The 23,428-nt window shown below is 38.7% G+C and overlaps 2 protein-coding genes across 2 annotated transcripts in view; both read right to left on the minus strand.

Moving 5' to 3' along the window:
* Positions 1-7,262: 7,262 nt before the first annotated feature.
* Positions 7,263-23,428, minus strand: part of LOC143296086 (RAC-gamma serine/threonine-protein kinase-like) — a 34,885-nt gene continuing 18,719 nt past the window's right edge. The window contains exon 12 of the mRNA XM_076607844.1: positions 7,263-7,572. Coding sequence (XP_076463959.1) covers positions 7,324-7,572 — 249 coding nt within the window. The 3' untranslated portion in view covers positions 7,263-7,323. The remainder of the gene's footprint in view (positions 7,573-23,428) is intronic.
* On the minus strand, positions 21,148-22,614 carry LOC143296177 (RAC-alpha serine/threonine-protein kinase-like). The gene is made up of 2 exons (XM_076607986.1): positions 22,603-22,614; positions 21,148-21,528 (listed from the first exon to the last, which is right to left on the minus strand). Exons 1-2 carry the CDS (start codon positions 22,612-22,614, stop codon positions 21,259-21,261), a joined length of 282 nt encoding a protein of 93 aa, XP_076464101.1. The 3' UTR covers positions 21,148-21,258.

The following is a 23,428-nucleotide window of genomic DNA, read 5'->3' on the forward strand; positions in this document are numbered from 1 at the left end:
CAGAAAAAGGAGATATCAGTGAAGAAAAAAAGAAAGAAAAAAAAGCAGAAACAAAGAGAGTGATAGAAATGAGGAAATTTCTAGCACAGAATTTCCAGGAGGGAAGGGATGCTATTTATATGGAAAGACACCCCCCACACCCCCGGGCATCACATAGGGGAATGTTATCACCTGGTCACTCATCTCTCTGCAGACCTCTTTCAGTGGGAAACAGGCTGACAACAGCTGTCCAGTATGGAAAAACAACAGAGGCCCCCTAGGGCCTCAGAATGAAAACAGGTCACAGCTGTTTGAGACTAGATGTGCTTATGTCAAGTCTACCTCTTTGCTCGTTTGTTTCCTTTCTTACATTCCTTGTTCAGGTTTTTTCTTTGTTTTTCTGTTTTCTTCTGTTTCCCTTTCCCTGTTTCTTTCTTTTTATTTTATTTTTTCCTGCCAAGAGTCAGAATGAGGGGTGAGAGAGAGAGAGAGAGAGAGAGAGAGAGAGAGAGAGACTTAACACCAGTCACCGTTCTGGCACTAGCATGCAGCATCCAGGCACCCTAAAATACAATGCGGCAGAAGCCGGCCCAATTCGCAGCCAACAAAAAATACATCTCCAAACGTTTTCCAGAAAGAAGATGCGAACAAAAGAATTTAAAAGCTGTGCTACAGAAATACAACAGGGACAGCAAACCTATCCAAAGACTATCCCTGGACAACAGCCACAGAACAGAACAGAACCGCTCCTGCGTTCAAGCGGAGAATGAATGATCGGATTTAACACTTGAAAGAACCAGGACAGAAAAACATGGACAAGAGCTTAAAAAACCCCAAACATACAACAACTCTAGAAACAAAAGTAACTAAACAGTATTTACATCCAAGTTCAGCCACATTAAAGTAAAATGAATAAAACAAAAGACCCCCCCCCCCTCCCACTCCAAATTTGGACAATCAAGAAACAAAAGTACATAAACAGTATCTCTTACAGTATATAGGCTCACTTACATTCTGGAAACTGAAAAACTGAAAAAAGAAAAAGAAAAAATGGTAAGGCATTATTGTGTTTTACCCATCATCTCTCTCAAGTGAAGTCCCTTCCTTGTGACTTTTTTTTTTTTTTTTTAATAAATGCAGACATATGACATCCTTCAACATCAACCCATAAACAGAGTAAAGGGCTTCACATTCATGATCCTGGTGAGACAGAAGAAAAAGTAAAAAACAAACACCACTAAAAACAATATAGCAAAAAATGCACACACACACAGTATACAACAGAAATGGAATACATGCAAGGGGAAAATAAAACAAAAAAAAAAAGCATTTGTGAAATCTCTTTAAGGAAAATATTTTTTTCATTTTCCTTTAAAATTTGAAAACTTTATATACATAACTCTTTTTTCCCCCTCAGTTAAAATGGCAGAAAGCAGTTGATGGATGCCCAAAACCTTTCCAAATGAACTCCTCTGCGACCAATGAAAGACTCCAGATGCACCAATCATCATAAAATTATGTCATACTGCCTTGGCTCACACCTGTACACTGTGCACACACACACACACACACAAAGAAAAAAGAAAAGAAAAACCTGTGCTGACCACAGAGGACCTGTCTTTCCTCTATGTCACACAGAGATAAACCCTGCCCCCCCCCCCCCCCCCCTCCAAAAAAAACAACAACCCCCCCCCCAAAAAAACTGTCTCCTTCATTCAATGGAAAATCTTGGTTTTATTTGCTGAAGTTTTAAACCAACCTACTCATCCCAAAACCATGTTTTTTTGTTTTTTTTCTTGTTTTTTTTTTAATACATTTTCCTTTCTTCAATGTTTGAAAGAAAAAAAATCTAATCACACAAAGGTGACTTGTTTACACCTTGCAAAACATTACCATTTACAACCTACAGTACTGTAACATCGCAAGGACATGCAGAACAAAAACATTAAAAGGAAAATAAAAATTGAAATATGGCAATTTGTATTTTACATTCAACAATCAACGGATAGTCTTGTTCTTGCTTAAACCCCCCCCAAAAAAAAACAACACAAAAAACAACTAAGATTCTTTTCTGAAAGAGAGAAATAAAGGCTTTATCAGCACTTTATTTTGCTTCCTCTGTGTGTCTATCTACCAGCTACGAATAGCTCTGTTAACTGAAATATTCCTTCTCCTACATATCGTTTTATCAGTGACTTTACAAGTATGTCAACCTTTCTTCTTCTGTTTCTTTGAATTCCTCTGTTGAAAGTAGACATCTCAGATTATTCATCTTTGTAGGCTGTGATCTTGAGGAATTACTACAGCTGACTTTCTAAATTAAAAAAAAATTAAATAAAAGAAACAAAAGAAAAAAAAAAGGACAAAGAAATTCCCATCCCCATAGCCCTCTCCCTACGAAAAACAAAAAAACAAAAACAAAACCAACCCCAAACCACCAGTTTGTTGGGTCACTGCACCTGAACAAACAGAAGAAATTGGTTACACTTGCTTTGTTTTACCACCTCTCTGTGCTCAAACTGACCACACCAGAACAAACTGAAAAAAAAACCACATCAGTTACACTCGCTTCTTTTTACCATCTCTCTGTGCTCAAACTGAACCCATCAGAACAAACAGAACAAATTACACTCGCTTCTTTTCAACATCTCTTACCCCCAAACACCACATTAAAACTGGAATTAATTCTCAAAGATACATTATTTAAGAGCAGGAAGCAACACATTTTTCGGTTTTTCTTCTCTATTTTCTCTCCTGTGCTGTGCAATACATTTCTTTTTTCCTCTTTTTTTTTTCTTTCCCAAGATAGGAACGCACATAAACTATGAACAAAACCAAACAATTCCCTCAATATGGCAAAGCAACACAAAAAAACATTTCTTCATACAGCAGAAGCAAAGACAGAGAAGCTCAAAACAAACAAAATGGAAGTTACTTCAAACACTCAGTTTTCAGTTTTATGACAATAACACATGCAGGCATACCAGCAGCAATTCAGACTGAGGTACAGAATTTGGTACAACAACTGGTCTACAAGAGAATATGACAGTGTGACTTGACGCTCTATTGTGTGCTGATGATCATAATGCTGTAGTTGTCAAATATAAAAATGCGCCTGTAGTTAAAGCATGTGCACCTATGATCACACTGCTTTAAAGGAAAGATGAGTGTGTATGATCTTACTACTGTAGTTGTAAAATATGTGAAAAGATAAAATTGTGTTTGCTTATCTGGGTGCAGATCATATGCTTGGTGAGTGCTTATGGCAGACATGCCAATCCCAGACTATGACTACCAGTACTACGAAAATCTGGAGCAAGCTAAAATTATCAGTAACACAATGTAAAATTTGCTCACTGTCAAAGAACAGCATGCAGACTAGAAAAAAACAACAACAGAAAAACCAGAACAAAACAAAATGCTGTGAGCTTGTTGCACAGCTGTAGATGACACTTGCACTGATTTTGCCTTTGTTAGTGTTCTCACGCATCCTCTCCATCGCTGTTTGCATTTTCAGTGTCATTCTCACACAAGTTCCTGTTCCTCCACAGCTGCTATGCCATTTCATTTTGTGGCCTTTCCAGTTCCGACAGAATGCTGGCGCAGGTGCGTCAAAGCTGCCACTGCAATCGTCTGAAGAAATCAACTGAAATGGCCGCATACTTTTTTTTTTTTTTCATAACGTGGTGACATTTTTGTTGGGTTTTCCCAAACAAATACCGACAAACAAGGACAGCAGGCACGTCTGCTAAGGTCAAAGACTGTTGTAGTTGAATCAGCCATGCAAAGAAAAGTAGGCAGCATAAGCTTACAAGGTTGCAACACTGAATGATGTAGGCAAAAAAAACCCCACATAAGACAACAGTTTCTTCATCTTCTTGTTTGTCATGCATTAGTTTCAACATATAAAAATTATGACACAAGATACGTGCCTGAAATCCAGGGATAGGCTACTCCCTAATCAGTAGTGGGGCGACCATCCCAAACCCAGTGGGCCCCCATGTGGCTGATAATGGGACAGCCCTTAGAAAGGAGGGTTAGCTACGATATTCCAAGCCCCGGACCAACTGGGCAATGTTCCTGTCAGGACAAGACAGGGCAACAGGTGACGCTGTTTGCACTCACTGTAATACCCCGTGTGTCCTATGACGTTCATCATACGATCAAGAGGTGCGCCATAACCTCTAACCCTGGGGGTGGGATCCTAGGTAGAAAACAACACCCCCCCTGTGAAAAACGTTGGTTTCAAAGTGAGTATGAGATGTGTACTCTGAAATTTTCTTCCACAGCTTTCATCTTTTTTCTTTTTGTTTTTGTTCCCTCATGTCCTGTGACACACAGCCGTGGGGAGGACAGGCCAGGTGGAGGAACACAGACAAGGAAGAAAAAGTCACAACAGTCACACTAAGTTCCTTTTTGCTATGACAGATCTTACAGGCTGTTTGAACCGGACTGATACATGTACTCTATCAGCTGTACACACATCCATTTCTAAAAAAAAATTTTTAAATTAAAAAAAAAAGAAAGAAAAAGAAAATATATAAATAAAAAAAGGAACATATCTCATAACAGATCTATTTCAATCAAACTGATATACCATAAATTTTTCATTAGAAATAAAATCTTTATTTTTGGGGAGGGGAGGGAGGTGGAGGGTAAGAGGGGGAGGGGTCAGTACATTTTAAAAAAAAACAGGTACACGATCCTTTTTCCAAATGCAATTATGACTCTCATACAATAAAAGAAAAAAACAATGTTTTCACAAAGTATGTAAGAGAGCATGATAATGTTGAAAGAAGAGTCTGAAATGGCAATCAATGAAGTAGATCTTTCAGTGATACATGTGATGATGTGTACACATTTAAACAACGGATATAATCATATAAAAACGCAATCAACAATTTTTGTACATTTTACCGGTATCTTCAAAGTCATCGGTATACATTATTTCTTGCTTGCTGATAATACAACATTATTCTATCAACAGAGAGAGAATGTAGATTCCCATTGCATTAACAAATTACACCCCCTCTTTCCCACACTACCTTTCCAAAACCTGTTTACAGTACCAACAATTTCTAAAAGCACTTATGAATAAAATGAGCTGAGAAAAACATATCATCAAAACAAATCAGAAGTGGAAAACCTCTGCACAGTTGCAATTAAAGAAGAAAAAAAAGATTTGTCTACCTATGTAGTGAAACATTTTAGGTGCTGCAAATTTGTGAAATATTGCACAAGGGAAAAAAAAGAAGAAGTTATCATTGGCTTTTAATTAATGTTTCAACACAATATTGGCAAGTGTTACTACTACTTCTACTTGTGAACAAATCTGCTTTTTTCATTGTTTTCAAGCTTCCTAATCCTATAATCATATAAACAGACAATAGAGGGGAAGGGACAGAGGAGTAAATAACAAACTCTCAAGCTAAATACTGATTGTTTTCAGTTTCAGTGCCATTGGGATTTTGATTATCTTTCATGAATGTTTGTATAGCAAACCTGCTTTGACTGACTTCACACAGCCTTTATACATATTCCCTCTTTCTTACTTGTTGGGATTCTTCAACTGTGTGTGCATGCATGCATGTGTTTATGTGCGTGTGCGTGTGTGTGCGCATGTGTGCGTTGTGTTAAAGTCCACTCCACAAAAGCAACCACCATCATCACAGTTATAGATGGTCTTGTTTTCCCTTTCCCATGCTGTGTGTTAATTTCATTTATGGGAGATAATTCCACCTTTTTATGCAAAACTCAGCAATGAATTTTTTCCTCCTTTGTAATAATAAAAAAAAAAAATCCCATGTTTTCTTTTTTTTGTTCTTTCCTTCAGTTTAGTTTGGGTCAAACTGAATGATCATGGAACAAACTATTGTTTGAACAGCCCATGTACACATAAATTTGCTCTGTGTGCATAAATGAGCCTTTCAGAAACTACCGGATTTAAGGAGAAAAAATAATCATTAATGTGCAGGAATGCATCAGGTTTTGATCAACCAAAGTAGCATCACTTATCTATTCTTTTTTTTTTTTTTTTTTCAAGACCAATCTTCTAAATACAGATGCAACTTCTCTTGAACATTTTTGTTAGAAAAATCATCTTGGAATTGCAATGGAAAAAGTTTTAATCTCAGCAGAGAATCCTCAAACCTTCAGAAACAGTTCATCATTACTCTGAAGAAAGAAACAAGAAATGTAGTAGGAAACATTTCCCCCTTTCCAGATCTAGCTTGGTCAAAGACCAAAATGAACAAGATTTACTGCATCCATATATCATCATACATAAGATATTAATCAAGGTCTATATACATACATATATATCGCTAAACATATCAATCTACATCAGTCATATTGTGTAGTTCTGTCGTTCCTTCATCCTGCAACACGTCAACAGAAGGGCAGGTGCAGCTGTGTGCTTATCATACGCACCACAAAAAAAAAAAATAATAACCCCTCCCCATCCAACACAGGGACTCCACAGCACCACAACAACCCTCCCCACCCCCTTCCCCTCCCATTTCCACCTCCCCTCCCCCCAAAAAAAACAGTCAACAACTTCTCAGTACTCCAAAGAACTTGTACATGGCATCCTCTGTGCTTCACCCGCTTTGTAGTCCCTGTACTTATTATTAAAAAAAACAACCCAAAAAACACACACAAAAAACCAGAAAGAAACCAACCACCTCAGAACTTAAGACAAAAAAAAAAAACCCACCAAAAACACACACACACATACAAAAAAAAAAAAACACACACAAAAAAAAAAACCCCTTTTCCCTGTGCCAAAACAGTTCACTGGTGGTGTCTGTGGTCCACCAATTTTGTCCTGCTACTTAAGAAAACAACCAAAAAAAAAAAAAACAAAAAAAAAAAAAAAAACAAAAAAAAACAAAAAAACCCCCCCAACCCCCCCCAAACAAATAAAACAGTTTCTCTGTGCCAGAACAGTTCACTGACGGTCTCTGGGATCCACTAACTTTGTTCCTGTACTAAAGAAAAAAAACAAAACAAACCCCACAAAACTAGGTAAAAGCAAAAAAAAGGGCTACACACCTTCCCTGTGCCTGTCCCTGATGGTGTCTTTTGTCCACCTATTTTGTCAATGTACTTAAATTAAAAAAAAAAAAAAAAAAAGCAACTACCCCCCCTACCATCCCCCCCAAAAAACCTATAAAAAGAGACCAAAAAAAAAAAAAAAAGAAAAAAAAAAAAAAAAAAAAGAGAGAAGACTAAACCTCTTCCTCCTTGTGCTAGAACAATTTGCTGGTGGTGTCTGTAGTCCACCTACTATGTCCCTGTACTGAAGAAAAAAAAAAAAAAAGAGACTACGCCTCCCTCCCTGCGCTAGAACAGTTCGCTGGTGGTGTGGGCGCTGGCCGACAGGTAGCCCCCGGCATAGGAGCGGCTGGAGCCGTGGTAGGAGAACTGCTCAAAGTATGGCAGCTCCGAGTCCTCGCTGATGGGGTCCAAGCGGTCTGCAAGCGTGTGCTCGTGGCCCCCCGGGGTCAGCTGCAGCGACTCCTGGGCAAACTCCTCTGGGATGTACTTGGTGTCCCATGAGCTCTTCACGTCCGGCTTCCAGGGAGGGGTGATCTGGAGGACGCAAGCAAAAAGGAAGAGAAGTGGGATGGGTAACAAACAAACAACTCCAGGGGGATGGATGGATGGATGGATGGAGGGAGGGTGTGGGGGAAGAAAGGATTGGGGGGCTTCCTGCGGCTGGCGGGATCTGGAGGTATCAATAAAGGAGAGACTGGGGGAGGGTCATCTGGAGGAAGCAAGCAAAAGGAAGAGACTGGGATGGGTGATAAAAAAACACAACACCAGAGGGATGGATGGATGGAGTGGGAGAAGAAAGGATGAGGTGGCAAGGTCTGGTGGAATACACAAAGAAAAGACTGGGGGGGGGGGGGGGGGATGGTGATCTGGAGGACGCAAGCAAAAAGGAAGAGAACGTGGGATGGGTGACAAGCAAACAACGCTAGAGGGATGGATGGATGGAGCAGGAGGAGAAAGGATTGGGGCTTCCTGAGGTGGCGGGATCTGGTGGAATCAGCTAAAGAGAGAATGGGGGATGGGGAATAGGGCATGAGGGGGTGTCTTGTGTGGGTTGGGGGGAGGGGGAGGGACAAACATGACACAGGATCTGGGGGAAGCAGCAACAGAGAAACTGGGGTGGTGGGGGGTGGGGGGATGACATGATACAGAATCTGAAGGAATCAAGAGACTGGGGGGGGGAGGGGGAGGGGAAGGGGCAGCGGCAGAATAACAATTAATCCGGAGGAATCAGCAGAGAGACTGGGGGAAATGGCTGGGGGTGTGGGGGATACATGACACGGGATCTGGAGGAATCCACACAGACTGGGAAGGGGGAAGGTGGGGGGACAGACTGGACACAGGATTTGGAGGAAGCAGTCCTTGAGGGTCTGTGTTCAAATCCCACTCGCGCCCTTTCTCCCCAGTCTGACTGGATAATCGAACTGAGCGTCTAGTCGTTAGGATGAGATGATAAACCGAGGTCCAGTATGCAGCGCATGCACTTGGTGCATTGAAAAAGAACCCATGGCAATGAGAGTGTGGTTCTCTGGCAAAATTCTGTAGAAGAAATCCACTCTGATAGTTACGCAAATATATATATATGCATGCACTAGGCCTGACTAAATGCGTTGGGTTATGCTGCTGGTCAGGCATCTGCCTAGATGTGGTGGAGTGTATATGGATTGTCCGAACACAATGATGCCTTGTGGAGAAACTGAAACTGTGAAACTTAACTTACTATACATATTTTACTTCTTTTTAAAAAAAAATATACCTTGCAACACCAGAGAAAATGATTATTCCAACCAGGTCTGCTTGGAACTGGGAGTAAATCACAGGCTGCCAGTGATTTTTAACCAGCTGAAGCAGTTATGCTAGGTTTAAGGTCAAAGGTCCCATAGCTTTTTTTTTTTTTTTTTAACGGCAATCAGGACAGTCAGCCGATGTCTTATGTGAGAACAAAGAGGGGCTCATGAAGTTGAAGTAAAACAGAACATTCCTCTGTCACATTCCGTGGAATATCATCTTCTGTCCCTACCCCCTTTCCCCTTCAATTTGGCTCTTCTTGTGTGTGTGATTGTGTGTGTGTGTGTGTGTGTGTGTGTGTGTGTGTGTGTGTGTGTGTGTGTGTGTGTGTGTGATTGTGTGTGTGTTCTTGTGTGTTCATGCAAGCGTATATGTGCATGCATGTGTGTATGTCTGTGCATGCATGTGTATGTGCGTGCGTGCATGCCTGCATGCAAACAAACAAACAAACGCAAGCTTTCCTCTTCCTTCCCGTTCTTTCGTTATGGAATATGAAAATACCTTATGTCTAAACAAACACAGAACATCAATATCAGAGGAACGCACTGCAGTCCTAAACAACTGGATATGAGTCACAACCCAGATCAACAACCTTCCAACACATGACATGCTGTAACCTTTTCCACTGCCACTGATGTACATGGGAAGAGAGGGGAAGGAAGGGGAGGAGGGGGTTGGAAGGGAAGGTGGAAAAAAAAAAAAAAAAAAAAGGAGAGGAAAAAAAACCCCCCAAAAAACAAAGGAAGAGAAAGAGTGGAGCAGGAACCCATGTCTGGAACAAATCCTGTTTCGTTATTAAAGATCACTGACAACATTTTGCAGTTCATTTCACTGTATCATATATATATATATATATATATATATACACACACACACACACACACACACACAGATAGAGAGAGAGAGAGAGAGAATGTTACACGCACACACATATCTCTCTCTCTCTCTCTCTATATATATATATATGTATCACTAGTTTAATCTGTTCTGCCTTAATTGGCATTGCACAACAGTATAATCACATACAATAAACACCAATTACAACAACAACAAAAAAGAAACAAAAACAACAAAACTGAAGCAGTAAAATATACAGCCAGACTCCATACTAAAATCATTTTCTCAATGCATATTAGCATATTAAAGCACACATACACAAAGCAACAAACAAACAAAACACACACACACACCTACTTAACATCTTCAGTGTTGATGATCTTCAGCAGTCCATTGCTAATGTATGACTTTTTCAACTCCTTGTTAAATAGTCCAGTTGGTTCGCTGTTATAGTTGTTAGTTTTTCATTAGAAATATGTTATATTGTTATGTTTTGTTTTGTTTTTTTGTTGTTGTTTTTTTTAACAAAACTTAAATCAATCATTTTCTATATGTAATACACACACACACTCTCTTTCACTTACTCACATGCGTACACAGTAATCCCCCCACCCCCCCCCCCCTCGATTTTTTTCCCTACCCTCGTCTAATATCACTTACAGTGAAAAGACGTTAAACTAAAGAACGAATGAACACCTACTTAAGGCAAGCACAAAGTAGAACCAATGTGAAAACTGTTAACCCCTTGAATGCTGAGCCTTGGTGAACAGAGATCAGCATAGTTGTGAATTTTAAGCACAATTTCTTTTTTGTTTTTGTTTTGTTTCTTTATGTCCTGCTAGTTAATCCACAACAAACTTGCTTTACATATATATTCTATTACACAAAACCTGCTTCAGTTTGCGCAGTCAGATATTTCCATCTGGAAATGCTTTTTCATCACAGGTCTTCTGTGAGAGAGATTTATTCATGCCCCAGTTATGATAAGCTCTTAACTATTCCCCCCACCCCCACCCCGACCCCCTCCCCACTTATTTTCTTTTAATCTGCATACAACTATAAACATACAGTGAAATAATATACAGGTGATTTGACTCAGTCATGCATGAAGAAACTACCAGCGCAATTACAGGAACATAAAACACGATTACACAATGTGTCTAAAAACAACAAAAACAAACAAACAAACAAAAAACAAGAGAGGCAAGGCCTTCAAGACTCACTTGTGATAAATTAAGTTCCCTAGCATTAATTACAGAGTAATTTCCCTTTTTTACTATCTGCACCAAAATGTTTGCAAAATAAATAAAAATTCCATGCTTAGCAAAAGAAGTTCCTGTTTGAACCAAAAATGATAATAATGACTGCTCTTGTTGTTGGGTCAGAATATCAGATCAAAGTGCCAAGTTTAGAGAATACAAAAAATATAAATTTTACAGTAAATGCAGTTTGCATATAATTAGGCTTCTTTTTAAAAAAATTTTTTTGTGCCCATCCCAGAGGTGCAATATTGTTTTAAACAAGATGACTGGAAAGAACTGAATTTTTCCTATTTTTATGCCAAATTTGGTGTCAACTGACAAAGTATTTGCAGAGAAAATGTTAAAGTTTACCACGGACACACAGACACACGGACACACACACACACAGACAACCGAACACCGGGTTAAAACATAGACTCACTTTGTTTACACAAGTGAGTCAAAAAACCATAACACCCAACCATGCAATGAGAAAGAAAATGAACCTTTTATACACACAAAATCACACACAAACAAAGCAGCTATGCCATCAACATGAAACAAGACACATTATCCTTCAAAGTCACTACTAAATCCAGTAGTTTTTTTTTCCATTTTCACTTTTTCTCACAACAATAACTATTGCCCAGAGCCAAGCCAACCACACAGGGCCAAGGTTGGACTGAAACACATCGCTGTCAATCCACAGAAACCTGAAAAGGAGAGCTGGAAAAGAACATCAGCCACAAGCACAATCACATGTACAGACAAACAAAACTTAAGACATCGTCATTACGTGCTTACTTAAACAAGGTGTATCAATTCTGTATCTGTAAACATTTGTCTGAATGAAAATGTTGAAGAGAAAAAAAACAACAAAAAATCAACAAAACAACAATAACAATCCCCCCCCCCCCCCCCCCCCCCACACACACACACCCTCCAACTAACCCATTCAACCCTGGAAAATTGACAGTCTCACAAAACTTCCATGCAATGCTAATACAGAAAAAACAACAACAACAAAGAATATATGCTGTTTTTCCTCCAAGTCCACCACATGTCAGGAAATACTGAAGAAGTTAGCTCCCTTCCACAGCAGTTTATGCATGTCCAGGAACATGAAACCCGTTTCAATCAGACAAATTTTGACGCCAAAGCAACGCTCATGTACAGGGCTTGATGAGTTAACTGTCAAAGACATGCCTCTGGCACCAACAATTCCAGAGGAAGGAGAGGAGAGCAGGGGCCAGTGTGTGTGTGGGGCGGGAGTTGGGAGCATTAGCTACTCATAAAATTTCTTTTATTCATTTTTTTTTCTTATATAATTACTTATTATTTTGTATTCATTTTAGTAGTTACTCTTGCTGCACATTCTTATTTCACCTCAGTTGTCATGGACTGCTGTGAGCTGAACAGTTTATCTAGTTATACTTTAGTGTTTCCACCTGCACTGTTCAACTGATGTCTGTGCAATCACGCGATCACCTTGTAAACCTGGAAATATGTATATGCACAATGGGGAGTGACGTGCTCCCAAGTTCCATGACATGCATCATGATCTGCATTCAATATAAACCAAACAAAAACCAAAAAAGCTTCAAAGTATCAGGTTATCCACACGTCTACGAAATTCAGAATTTCTGGCGAACCTGTGAAGCTGACAATTCTCTTGAAACACACACACACACAGAAAGAAAGAAAAGGTTTTTAAACCCCATCTAATCTTGTAAGGATGGCAGGAGTGTAATGCCAGTACAAATGGCACAACCTGCATATTTTATTGCCAGTAAGAATGGCACAAATAATGTAATGTCAAAACCTTTTAAGGGAAACAAGGCACAAAATGATCATACACACACACACACACCAGACACTATTCCGTTATAAAAAAACAACTTTATTGTTATCATTCCACCTTGTTATTCCATGTTTATATTATCCATATGTAATGAACTGGTTATCATAAGTAAGACTGTCTTGTTAATCCATGTTTACATTAAACGCATGTCATGCAAATGCACATGAACACAGACAAACACACACCGAGACAGGGGTGTTGTGATGTCTGTCATAAAGTCATGCAGTGGTGTGATGTGAAGCATGTTGGTGTGATGTAATGTGACCGAGACCTAGTCAAGTGGTGTGAAATGTTCTACACAATAGGTCTGAATCCTGGCAACTGAAGAAAAATAGGATGCCTTTGACATCAAATGGCATGATTGTTTTTTGGGTTTTTTTTTTTTTTCAAATGAAGGGGTCAGAGAGAGAGAGATCCCATCATTTTCTTGTGTCAGCCATCATCCGCAAATAGCGTCTCTGCTGGCTGGGACAAATGCCGAGGCTCCCCACAACAAGGATCACGCACCAAGCCATGAACTGGACACCTGCGAGTCAGAGAAAGAGGGTGCAGCCCAAATGGAACAGGCAGCAAACAGTGAAGAGAGAAACCCCCCAAAAGGGAGTATGGCTGCCTGCATGATGGGGTAAAAATCGGTCATTCATGAAAAAGCCCACTTGTGTACGTACATACAAGTGAATGTGGGAGTTGCAGCTCACGCGAAGGAAGAAGAAAGAAGATGTTAAGTGAGAGTCGTCAGACCTGTCAACAGATGAGGTGACTCCAGCAAACAGGACTTTGGGCGATGCAGCACCTTAAAAGTCTGTGTCTGATGAAGCTGGAGCATCTAAGTGTAAACCCGCCACTGAGTCGAGATCGATGCAACTTGATGTTGCAGAGTATAAGTGAAGTGAGTGGGCATTGTATAATCAATAATGACCACTGCATGAAGAATGCACTACACCCTCAAACAGCTAACAGTTACCTGCTCTTCTCGCTGGTTTTAGATCAGTGCAGGGTGACTCAGTGACACACGTGCAGCCACACATACAAATGTGGGGAAAGGAGGAATCAGGTACAAACACAGAAGACCTGAGATGCCAACCCCTGTCAAATGTTTGTAAGAACAATCAGGAAATTGGGCAGGAACATTTTGAATTTGGTTGGAACACTCTGCCTACGAGCCACATCAGCAAATGTACATCTTATCTGCATGCCATACAAACGCTTGATTTAGCCACATTCTCTCTTGTTTGGACTAACGATTAAGCTGATTAGTCCACTCAATGTTGTTTCAATGTAAATACGCACCTGATTAGCACAGTATCAGCACATGAGACCAAGGTTAGAAGCGACCACCCTGGCCTCCTGATTGATAGGTACAGAGTGTCTGAGTAATGTTTCGACAGGAAAGCATGTGACCATGCAATGCAGTCAAAAATTAACTTGTCGGAACAATTTTGACGTTGGTGTAATGTCATAACAAACTGTGATCAAGCGTAAAAAAAAAACCATACGGTGAAATCATAGCAGTTGGCATCTCTGAAAATACCTGTCCTGCAGGCCTGATTGGAGCCCAGTCATCACCAAACTTTGTATACTCAATGAAAAAAAGGATGCAAAGCATAGCTGTGATATTATCAGAAACAAGACAAGTGTCCCATGTTCAGTCTGTTGTGCTAGCGACAACAGTAAAATCTGGCACTGACACAGTTTCTACACCATCTTCTTTGTTAACTATTGCCTCTATTTTTAATTTCTTTGGGTAAAGACAATCATAAGAATCCCTATTGGCAGAACTGTCAAGACCAAGAAGGCAAAGAATCTCCTCGTTCAACAAAGGTCACTTTCTTGACATTTTTACATCCAAATTTACCAAACTGCATGCACAAAAACATTCACTTACTGAAATGGAAGCAATACTAGCAAGGGAAGTAACTATATTCCTGCTAAAATTGTGCACACTCAAAACAAACAGGAGTTTTGTACCTTATCCTGCTCATATGAGTTGACTCATATAATTTCCACTGACCGCAATGTGGACGGAATATGACTGCATACATATTTCATCACTGATGTGTTAACAGTGAAAGAAGTAAAACTGATGGGTTTTGTTGCTGAATAAACTATTACTGAAGAAACTGTATCATGTGAGGTGGTACGATGTGGTGGGATTCTTTGAGGAAAAAGTGAACTTCTGTCACATCAGCTTAGCACCATCTACTGAATGCTGTGGGTTTGAACCTAATGTAACTGGTCAAAATAAATATCATGATAAACACCACCAAAGTAACTCAGCAGCAGTTCAGGGTCTCCTTTGGTGTGTGGCTTCCTGGTGACCTAACATCAATAATTCCTGGTGGACTGCTGATCGTATTGAGTTCATTGACAAAAACACTTGGTAACTTTAGCTTGGGGAATCCTTCTAGATTCTACTGATAGCTAGAAATCCCATCTACATCAAGAGCCAGGTAATCCTTTATTTGAACAATTTAATTTGGTTACTGACTGTGTTTTGACTCACTTTCTATCTTTACTTCCATGTCAGAGTTGAGACCATGCTTAATTCAGTCTTCGATACTGACAAAAAAACAACAACAAAAAACAAAAAAACAAAACAAAAAACTCTCAAATCCAAACAAAACAATCCTAAACGGAGTTTCTAGCAATTTGGTGTTTGAGACTGCAGTCAGATGTACTGCAGATATTATAAAGTTGTCCTGCAAGGCAGTGGACAAACTTATTTTTTATGTATGACTAAATTTTAAATGATATATAATAATTCCATAAAACTATCAGCATTCTTTTCCAGGAAACCCACTCTTTGAGTGTGAAACAATGAGCAAATTTATATGATTGGTCGTGGAAAGAACTGACTTCTCTGGGCACAAGATGATCAACAATAATACCTGTGATCCCTTCACCAGCACACTGACGTTCGTCACATTTTCAACACATGATCCTGAACAATAAGACTGCAGGTCCCTGCATTGACAATACAACCTTCCTTGTTGGGAAAATAACAGTCTGCTGAAAGTGAAACACTACATGTAAATAATTTAATCATAAAAAAAAGATAACACACATTAAACACACACATACACACAACAAAAAAGCTCATATTTAACCACCATCAATTCAACAAAACCTAATACGTTTGTCATAGTTGTAAGTGATCTTTATAGATTTGACAATTTCAAACAAAAAAATGCTCATTTATAATTATACTGTGGTTTGTATCACCTTACAATCATACTGATAGTAAGGAAACGTTTCTTGAAAAAGTTAATTCATGATTTCACTGTGACTATCAGAATAAAAACTGATACTTCATGAAAAAGTCAAACATGCTGACCAGAAAGGCTGGAATGAACTCTTTCAAGAAGATACGAAAGACATCTGAACTAGACACGGAAAACACTCTCCAGTGTCAAGTTTAAAACTGACTCGATCAACAGTATCACAACGCTGCTTGCAATTTCACTGACCAGAAAAACTATCTGTAATTTTTGTACTATTTACAGTAATATATTAACAGTTTTACTTTTAGCCAAGGTAAGCATAATCTGTTAAAAAGTAAATGCTGTATGCAGTGAACACTTTCAGTGAATCATAAACAGATGACTAGTAATTTCACACTACATTCATTAAAAAAACAAACAAACTATGTTTATCACCGCACTACAACTCACCAATCATGTATTAACTCTCTCCATACGAATGGCGAACGAGACGATGTTAACAGCGTTTCACCCCAATTACCACCATCAAAATATTACAAGCAGAAGGCTCTTACACTGAAGAGGTGAATGTTGACAAAGAATACCACAATTCTGACGACGGAAGCTAAAGGTTGGGTCATTGAGACACCCACTGGACATCTGAGGTGTCTGTGTAGAGGAGAAGAGAGGACTGGCCGTACTGAGTGAGTTAAGCTTAAGAACAAGCTTTCCATCAGCAAACCTCAGATATGCACAGTTGTGATTTTTTATGAACACAACACGGTCACTTGTGAATACATAATTTCAGCAGATGAAAAAGAATCAATTTAGAGAGCACACTGCAGATATAATTACATTCATAACTAAGCCTGATTAAAGTAATAATAATATGCTTAATAATTATCATCTCAGTGTAATAAGCACCCAGTATTGTGCAGCCTCAAACCAGATTTTCCTGTTATATGAACTTGTGGCAAAGCAAAAGCAAACCATCAATATGTACACAAATACAGAACGACAAGAAGGAGAAAGATAAAGTTTCATAAAATAAACAATAAAGTAAACTATTTACTTAAAACTTTCAATCTATAAAATAAATACTGTAAACAGTGAAGTCAACATACAAAATCACAATGAACATCAAACTGTTAAAAATGCTATAAAACCGAAAGGAAAAACAAGAAGAAAAAAACAACAACAACAACATGAAACAACAACAACAATGGATGTATATAACAAGTAATTATACTGTATGTGTTAATAACTTATGATAAGTAACAAAAACAATATAAATAGTAATACTGGACTTCTAAAGTCAGAGGTAGTCAATATGTGCCTGAAATAAAATGAACACAGCAGTTACAACAAATTTGCACGATATTCGAGGCCTCACTCCATGTAATTTTACAGGCCAGAAAAATTGTGCACGTTTAAAACTTAAGTAACATAGTTATGTTTTGCGCACAATGCAACATACGGGCCAAGGGCACATAATTCATGTCGTTTACAGCTCAGCCACTGTCAAAAGCACTATCGCTTCAGGATCCAAAGCACTTAATTTAACAACAAAACTACCCACAAACCAACACACACAAAGCCCAGAACAATATATAATGCTTGCAGGCATCAGATTACTTGCAATCAAAACAGTTTCTAAAACCTTCAATCTTGTCCGAAGCAGTAGCAATAGCAGCACTAGAAGTGGTGGTCATAAAAATACAAGTAATAGTAGTAGGAGTGTCAGGACAAAAACAAGTTGTGAAGCTTTATAAATCAGTCCCTTCTTTGTTGAATAAAAAAAATGGATATCATTCGGTTCTGCACTTTAACTGCCTAGGTTTGGTGGGGTGTTTTTTTATGTTTTTTTTGTTTTTGTTTGTTTGTTTTGTTTCTTTTCTTACTCATCTAAGTTCATCTTGAAATATGGTACAGTCAAAATCATGAAAGATCTCAAACATATTAAAATATACACCATCTGCTTCTGTTGTACAGAAAATGGTCTAGTGGTTTGTGGGAAATCACAGTCTATGGTCTTGCATGTGTGTTCTTAAAAACTAAAAAAAAAAAAACCCAAAAACAACAGCAACGAATGAAAAACATTCATTTTAAGAAGAAAAAACACACACACAAAAAAAACACACACAAAAAAACACACACACACAAAAAACAAACCCTTGCTCTGCACCTTTTGTTGACATATCAATATATTCGATTGTGATAGAAAACTACCTCTTCTTAAAATAACTTACAATGATGCAATTTTTTTTCAACTTCTGATATATCATATATTCACTGAAACAGAAAACTGCCTCTTCTTAAAATAACTAACAGTGACCCAATTTTGTTGCAACTTCTGTCATAAATTCTGCTGTTCCGACACCAAAAATGATTATACAATGAATGGGAATTTATGGAATTTTTTATGTCAATTCTGTTCAAAAAAGAGGAAAGAGTAGAGAGAGAAAAAAAAAAATGTTGCGGGATCGATGCAAAGTAGTTTCCTTGCTTTGACTTTGAGTGCATGGCACAGTTGTGTTTAACACTTTGCTTACTTTAGTCGCAGCTCGGCGCCTTGCAGCGAGAACACCACAATCGCTGCACGGCGACTTGTAGGGACAAGGCTGCTGGCGCCAGTCGGTGACTTAAGCAATGGAGTTAACAAACTTGTGCTACTCTTCAATAAATAACACCAAACTTAGCCTGCCCTTTCTGCCACATGTACCGGAAAGATCCCTCTCATTGCTAAACAAACTCTTGTGGGGTTTGAAGCAATTTTCAGCGGCTTCTTCAAACTTAAGAGTTTGAATGATGGCAAGTTCTTCAACCAGTTCAGTCTGTAACCAGCAGTCTCACTTTAGACCACGATATATGGGACAGCGAGTCTAACTGAAAGTCAGCTGGTGGAAAATGATTTTGCTGCTGAAAGTGACAGTGGAGAAGAGATGCCACATGCCAGCGAACTGATGAGCGACACTGACAGGTCTGCTGCACAGCTGGTTTTCAGCTGTACTGTGCAGCTGACTTGGCTGGCTAGCAGGTGTTAGCAGCTTGAACATAGCTGGCAATGTAGGGTTAATTTCAAGATTTTTGAACTGACAGTTTGAGCAAGTTGTCAATTTTCAACCTCGAGAGAAAAGAAAACATCACGAATATGCAAATATATACTGTATTTTCATGCTGGTACCAAGGACAAGGTCACACGGCCAACCATCAATTTTATGCATATGCATGTGATTTCAGTTAAATAATTGTTAATAGTTTCAGCTTTCCAGATTCAATTAAAACCCAATTTCTGTTTTTTTTAATCAAAATCCTGACTGAAGCATGAAGCATACAAAAATTTTTTTTCCCTAATAAAATGCTTATCACATTTTTTTTTTCTCCCAAAACTCCTGTTCTGGATTGAATAAAAATACAAACAATAATATCTAAAATATTATACTTCAAAATTTGATGGAAGCATTTAATAAACTCTTTTGCCAAAAAGAAAAAAAAAAGAAAAAAAAGAAAAGAAAAGAAATTAAAACAACAACAAAAAAACATGGAGGAATTTGAAAGAAGCGGAAGCTTGAAGTTATGGTCCTTTTCACAAGACTTATTGGTCCTGCAAAGTTCTACACTGACCTACAGATCAATCTGGAACAACTTCTTTTAACCTATTCAACCCTAGGGAGGTTACAGCCTGTACAGGCTTCCCTGCCTTATTCATGTGGAGAAAACGCAGAAAATAACTGAAATTGGCCAGTTTTTCCTCCAACTGACAGCTGAATATGTTAGCTCCCTTTGCTTGCAGCTTATGTATATGTAGAGAAGTGGAAACTGTTTCACTTAAACAAATGAATTTTGATGCTTAAGCAATGCTTGGGCGCAGGGGGTTCAACAAGTTAAAGCTCTCTCACTCTGTCTGCTTCTCCCTCAACCACTGCTGTTTAGTACAGGAACGTAGCAGTGTCTCAGCTATTCTACAGCTTCTGGAAAAAGTTAAGAAAATTTGAGATCAGGTCTAATTCTGCTCACACTGTGTGCTATCAGCCTAAACAGGACTGTCAACAAAATATTAGCATAAGCAATATGCGTGCACTTTCAGTCCACCTAATCTGCAGCACAGCAACAACCCATTTTCTCAAGCTCCCGAAATATCTCTGTAAAGGTGGGACCATCACATATGGAGCTTTACCATGTAATTGACATCTTCCGTCAAATAAAGGATTCTGCAGTGATCTCAAGGAAGATGCCTTGCTAAATTAGGTCATGAAAACAAAACTTGCATACGCTTCTTTACAAAAGAGGAACGTATTTCATCATCCATGCTAACTTGAATTATAAAAGGCAAAAATTGTATATGCTTCTTATAAAAGAGGAACGTGGTTTATCATCTCAAGCACTTTCTTCATAGCCAGTCTGCACTTCTATCTTGCGCCAAGAGGCAGTCAGATAATACAGGGATTCATTCTGGTCCTCGAACTTGGTCCATGTACATGACTGCAGAAAGTGTTCACATTGTTGATATGTCTTCTGTGCTGTTTTAATAAAAATAGTGCTTTCATAGTCCGAATCTACAATCCCACCTCAGCCACTTCTGCCAATACAGTGCTTAATTCAGATGCAGCTGCACACGTTTACAGGAATATGTTAGCAACTGGCTAAACACATCTGAAGCAAACAACTAATAAAATAAATCAATCAAATAACTGGTTTTCTACAGAAAAATGAAGATGCCTTCTGATTTGAGACCTTCCCTTATTTTATTTTATTTTTTTTTTAGTACCTGGGAGGCATGATTACTATTTATAACAAACACTTACTACTAAGTCTTTACAACAGATTTCAAATCTTTTAAAATATAATCATTATGATCATACAAACATATTTTCAGAACATCACAGCAACTGTAAATTGTTAAAAAAAAGAAAAGAAAAAAAGTACTATAACAGCCGTGAAATCATAACAAATGATCATGTTAATTCTGACACCTTTGGGAAATTACAATACACCAAGTAACTGACCACCTTAAAAAAACACACAAATAAACTGCTATGATTAAAGTGACCTTGTTTCACAGTGATCATTCTACAATATATGACTTTATGTAAGTGATTATAACAATCACAGTAACATCAACAAACAGCCATATTTACCATCATAAAAAAAAAAAAAAAAAAAAAAAAAAAAAAAAAAAAAAAAGCAACCCCACTAAACCCACTAACTACGAAAAAGCAAACGACCTCCAGCAGCTCCCATATAGAAGACTAGACACAGCAATAACGCCACTCTCTCTCTCAATCTACTCAATCAATCAAGTGTCCCAGACAGTGTCCAGACTCATGTTGGACAGCCTGTTTTCCGTCAGCACACTCCGGGCCTCCTGGTAAGAGAACTGCTCAAAGTACGGCTGCACCTCCATCTCATCCTCCACTCCTGGCAGAACCTGGGCGATGGCCGCCGCAGCCATCTCTGCCGGTTCGCTACCCGGCGGGGTCAAGTTCACCGTGTCTCTCGTGAACGCGTCATCAAAGTAGCGCGTGTCGGTTTCGGAGGTGACTTGAGGCTTGAAGGGCGGAGGGATCTGACCGAGCGAGAGGAAGCCAAGAAAAAGAGTTAAGATGTCAAGGAGAGGGAGGGAGGGAAAAGGGGCGAGAAACCGAGAAACCAAGAAAAGAATGAAGACAAAGAGGGTAGGGAAAAGAGAGAGAAACAAAGAAGACAAGAAAACGAATGAAGACAATGAGGGGAGGGAAAAAAGAGAGAAACAAAGAAGACAAGAAAAAGAGTGAAGACAAAGAGGGGAGGGAAAGAAGAAAGCAACAAAGAAGACAAGAAAAAGAGTGAAGATAAAGAGGGGAGGGAAAAGAGAGAGAAACAAGGAAGACAAGAAAACGAATGAAGACAATGAGGGTGAGGGAAAAGAGAGAGAAACAAAGAAACCAAGAAAAGAGTGAAGACAAAGAGGGGAGAGAAACAAAGAAACCAAGAAAAGAGTGAAGACAAAGAGGGGAGAGAAACAAGGAAGCCAAGAAATGAGTGAAGACAAAGAGGGGAGAGAAACAAGGAAGCCAGAAAAGAGTGAAGACAAAGCAGGTAAGGAAAGGGGAGAGAAAAAGGAAGCACAGAAAAGAGTAGAGACATAACGGGGGAGGAGGGAGGGGAACAGTAAATGACAGACATGAACATGGGTCAAGTGGGGCTTTTTTTGTTTTGTTTTTTTGTTTTTGTTTGTTCCAATCATTGGGGAATGAAATATGATGATTAACAACCATGTTTATATCATATTTTGGATACTTAAAAAAATAATACAATAATTTTTTTATGCTACTTCTGAGAAATTATCAGTAACATTCTCAAGATTTGTTCTTCTTCCTTTCTCTTGTATTTACAGTAATGTTCGCCCGAGGTCACTGATTAATCTGAGAAAATGAAACTGTCCTGGTTTTCCAGATAAGCAAACTCTATGTTCATGAATGACAAACACACCCAAACAAATGTAACAGAGGTGTTCATTAAAACATTTTTGTGTGTGGTAGATTGTTAAAATAAACAGAAACATAAGCAAAATAAAACAAACCTGATGAATGCTTAAACCGAACAAGTTGTCATCCCCCCCCCCCAAGCTGTTCCACAACATTTCTGGTAATACTCCCACCCTCTTTACCATTACACATGATTTTCAGAAATTATAATACAAATAATGCAGCCAGTTCCCATATGAAATGTTTTTTTTTTTTTTTTAAAGCATTACTGAGATTGAACTAAAGCTTTCACTATCTTACAGACCCACATAAAACACATGATGGTCAGTCTCCTACAACCTGATAAAAGGAAACCAAACACGACAAGTCACAGAACTTGCCAACTTCCCAAACCCCCACCCCCCAAAAACCTCTATTGCTACTTTTATAAGTGAGGTTGTTGGTTTTTTTTGTCTAACTGAACAAAATGCAAAATATTTCCACATCATCAGCAAATGCCGTTTTCCGTCAAGACAGATCCTACAGTTGTGTCCACTGAAGTTTCACCCTTATCCTGCCTGAACTGTTAACAGCAACTTTCCGGCATGGGTACTCCCTGATGAAAGCGAAACAATAAAATAACAACACTGACAAACACTTTCAAAAAGACAACAACACTTCAATAAAGAGCATGAGGGGGCTCATCGAGAGCTTTCCATGTTCACATCCTTCCTCCTTTACTTCCACTCATTGCAATCAAAGAAAGTTTATTGCTTTACTTTTTTTCCTTTTCTTTTCTTCTCTTCACTGTTTTATTAATTCACATGTTTATCCATTCAATGATGGTTGTTAATTTTTACCTGCATGCATGTATTTCATTCCTCACATTTCGGAACCTAACAAAACCATTTCTGATGCTGCTGACATGAATCACTTCAGTCCCCCAAGGCCCCCCTCAAAACCTACTCTATTACTATTTTCTATGAGGGAACAGTATTAAATCTTTCACTATAGAGCACA

The sequence above is a fragment of the Babylonia areolata genome, chromosome 21 (genome assembly GCF_041734735.1).
Source record: "Babylonia areolata isolate BAREFJ2019XMU chromosome 21, ASM4173473v1, whole genome shotgun sequence".
Lineage (NCBI taxonomy): Eukaryota > Metazoa > Mollusca > Gastropoda > Neogastropoda > Buccinidae > Babylonia > Babylonia areolata.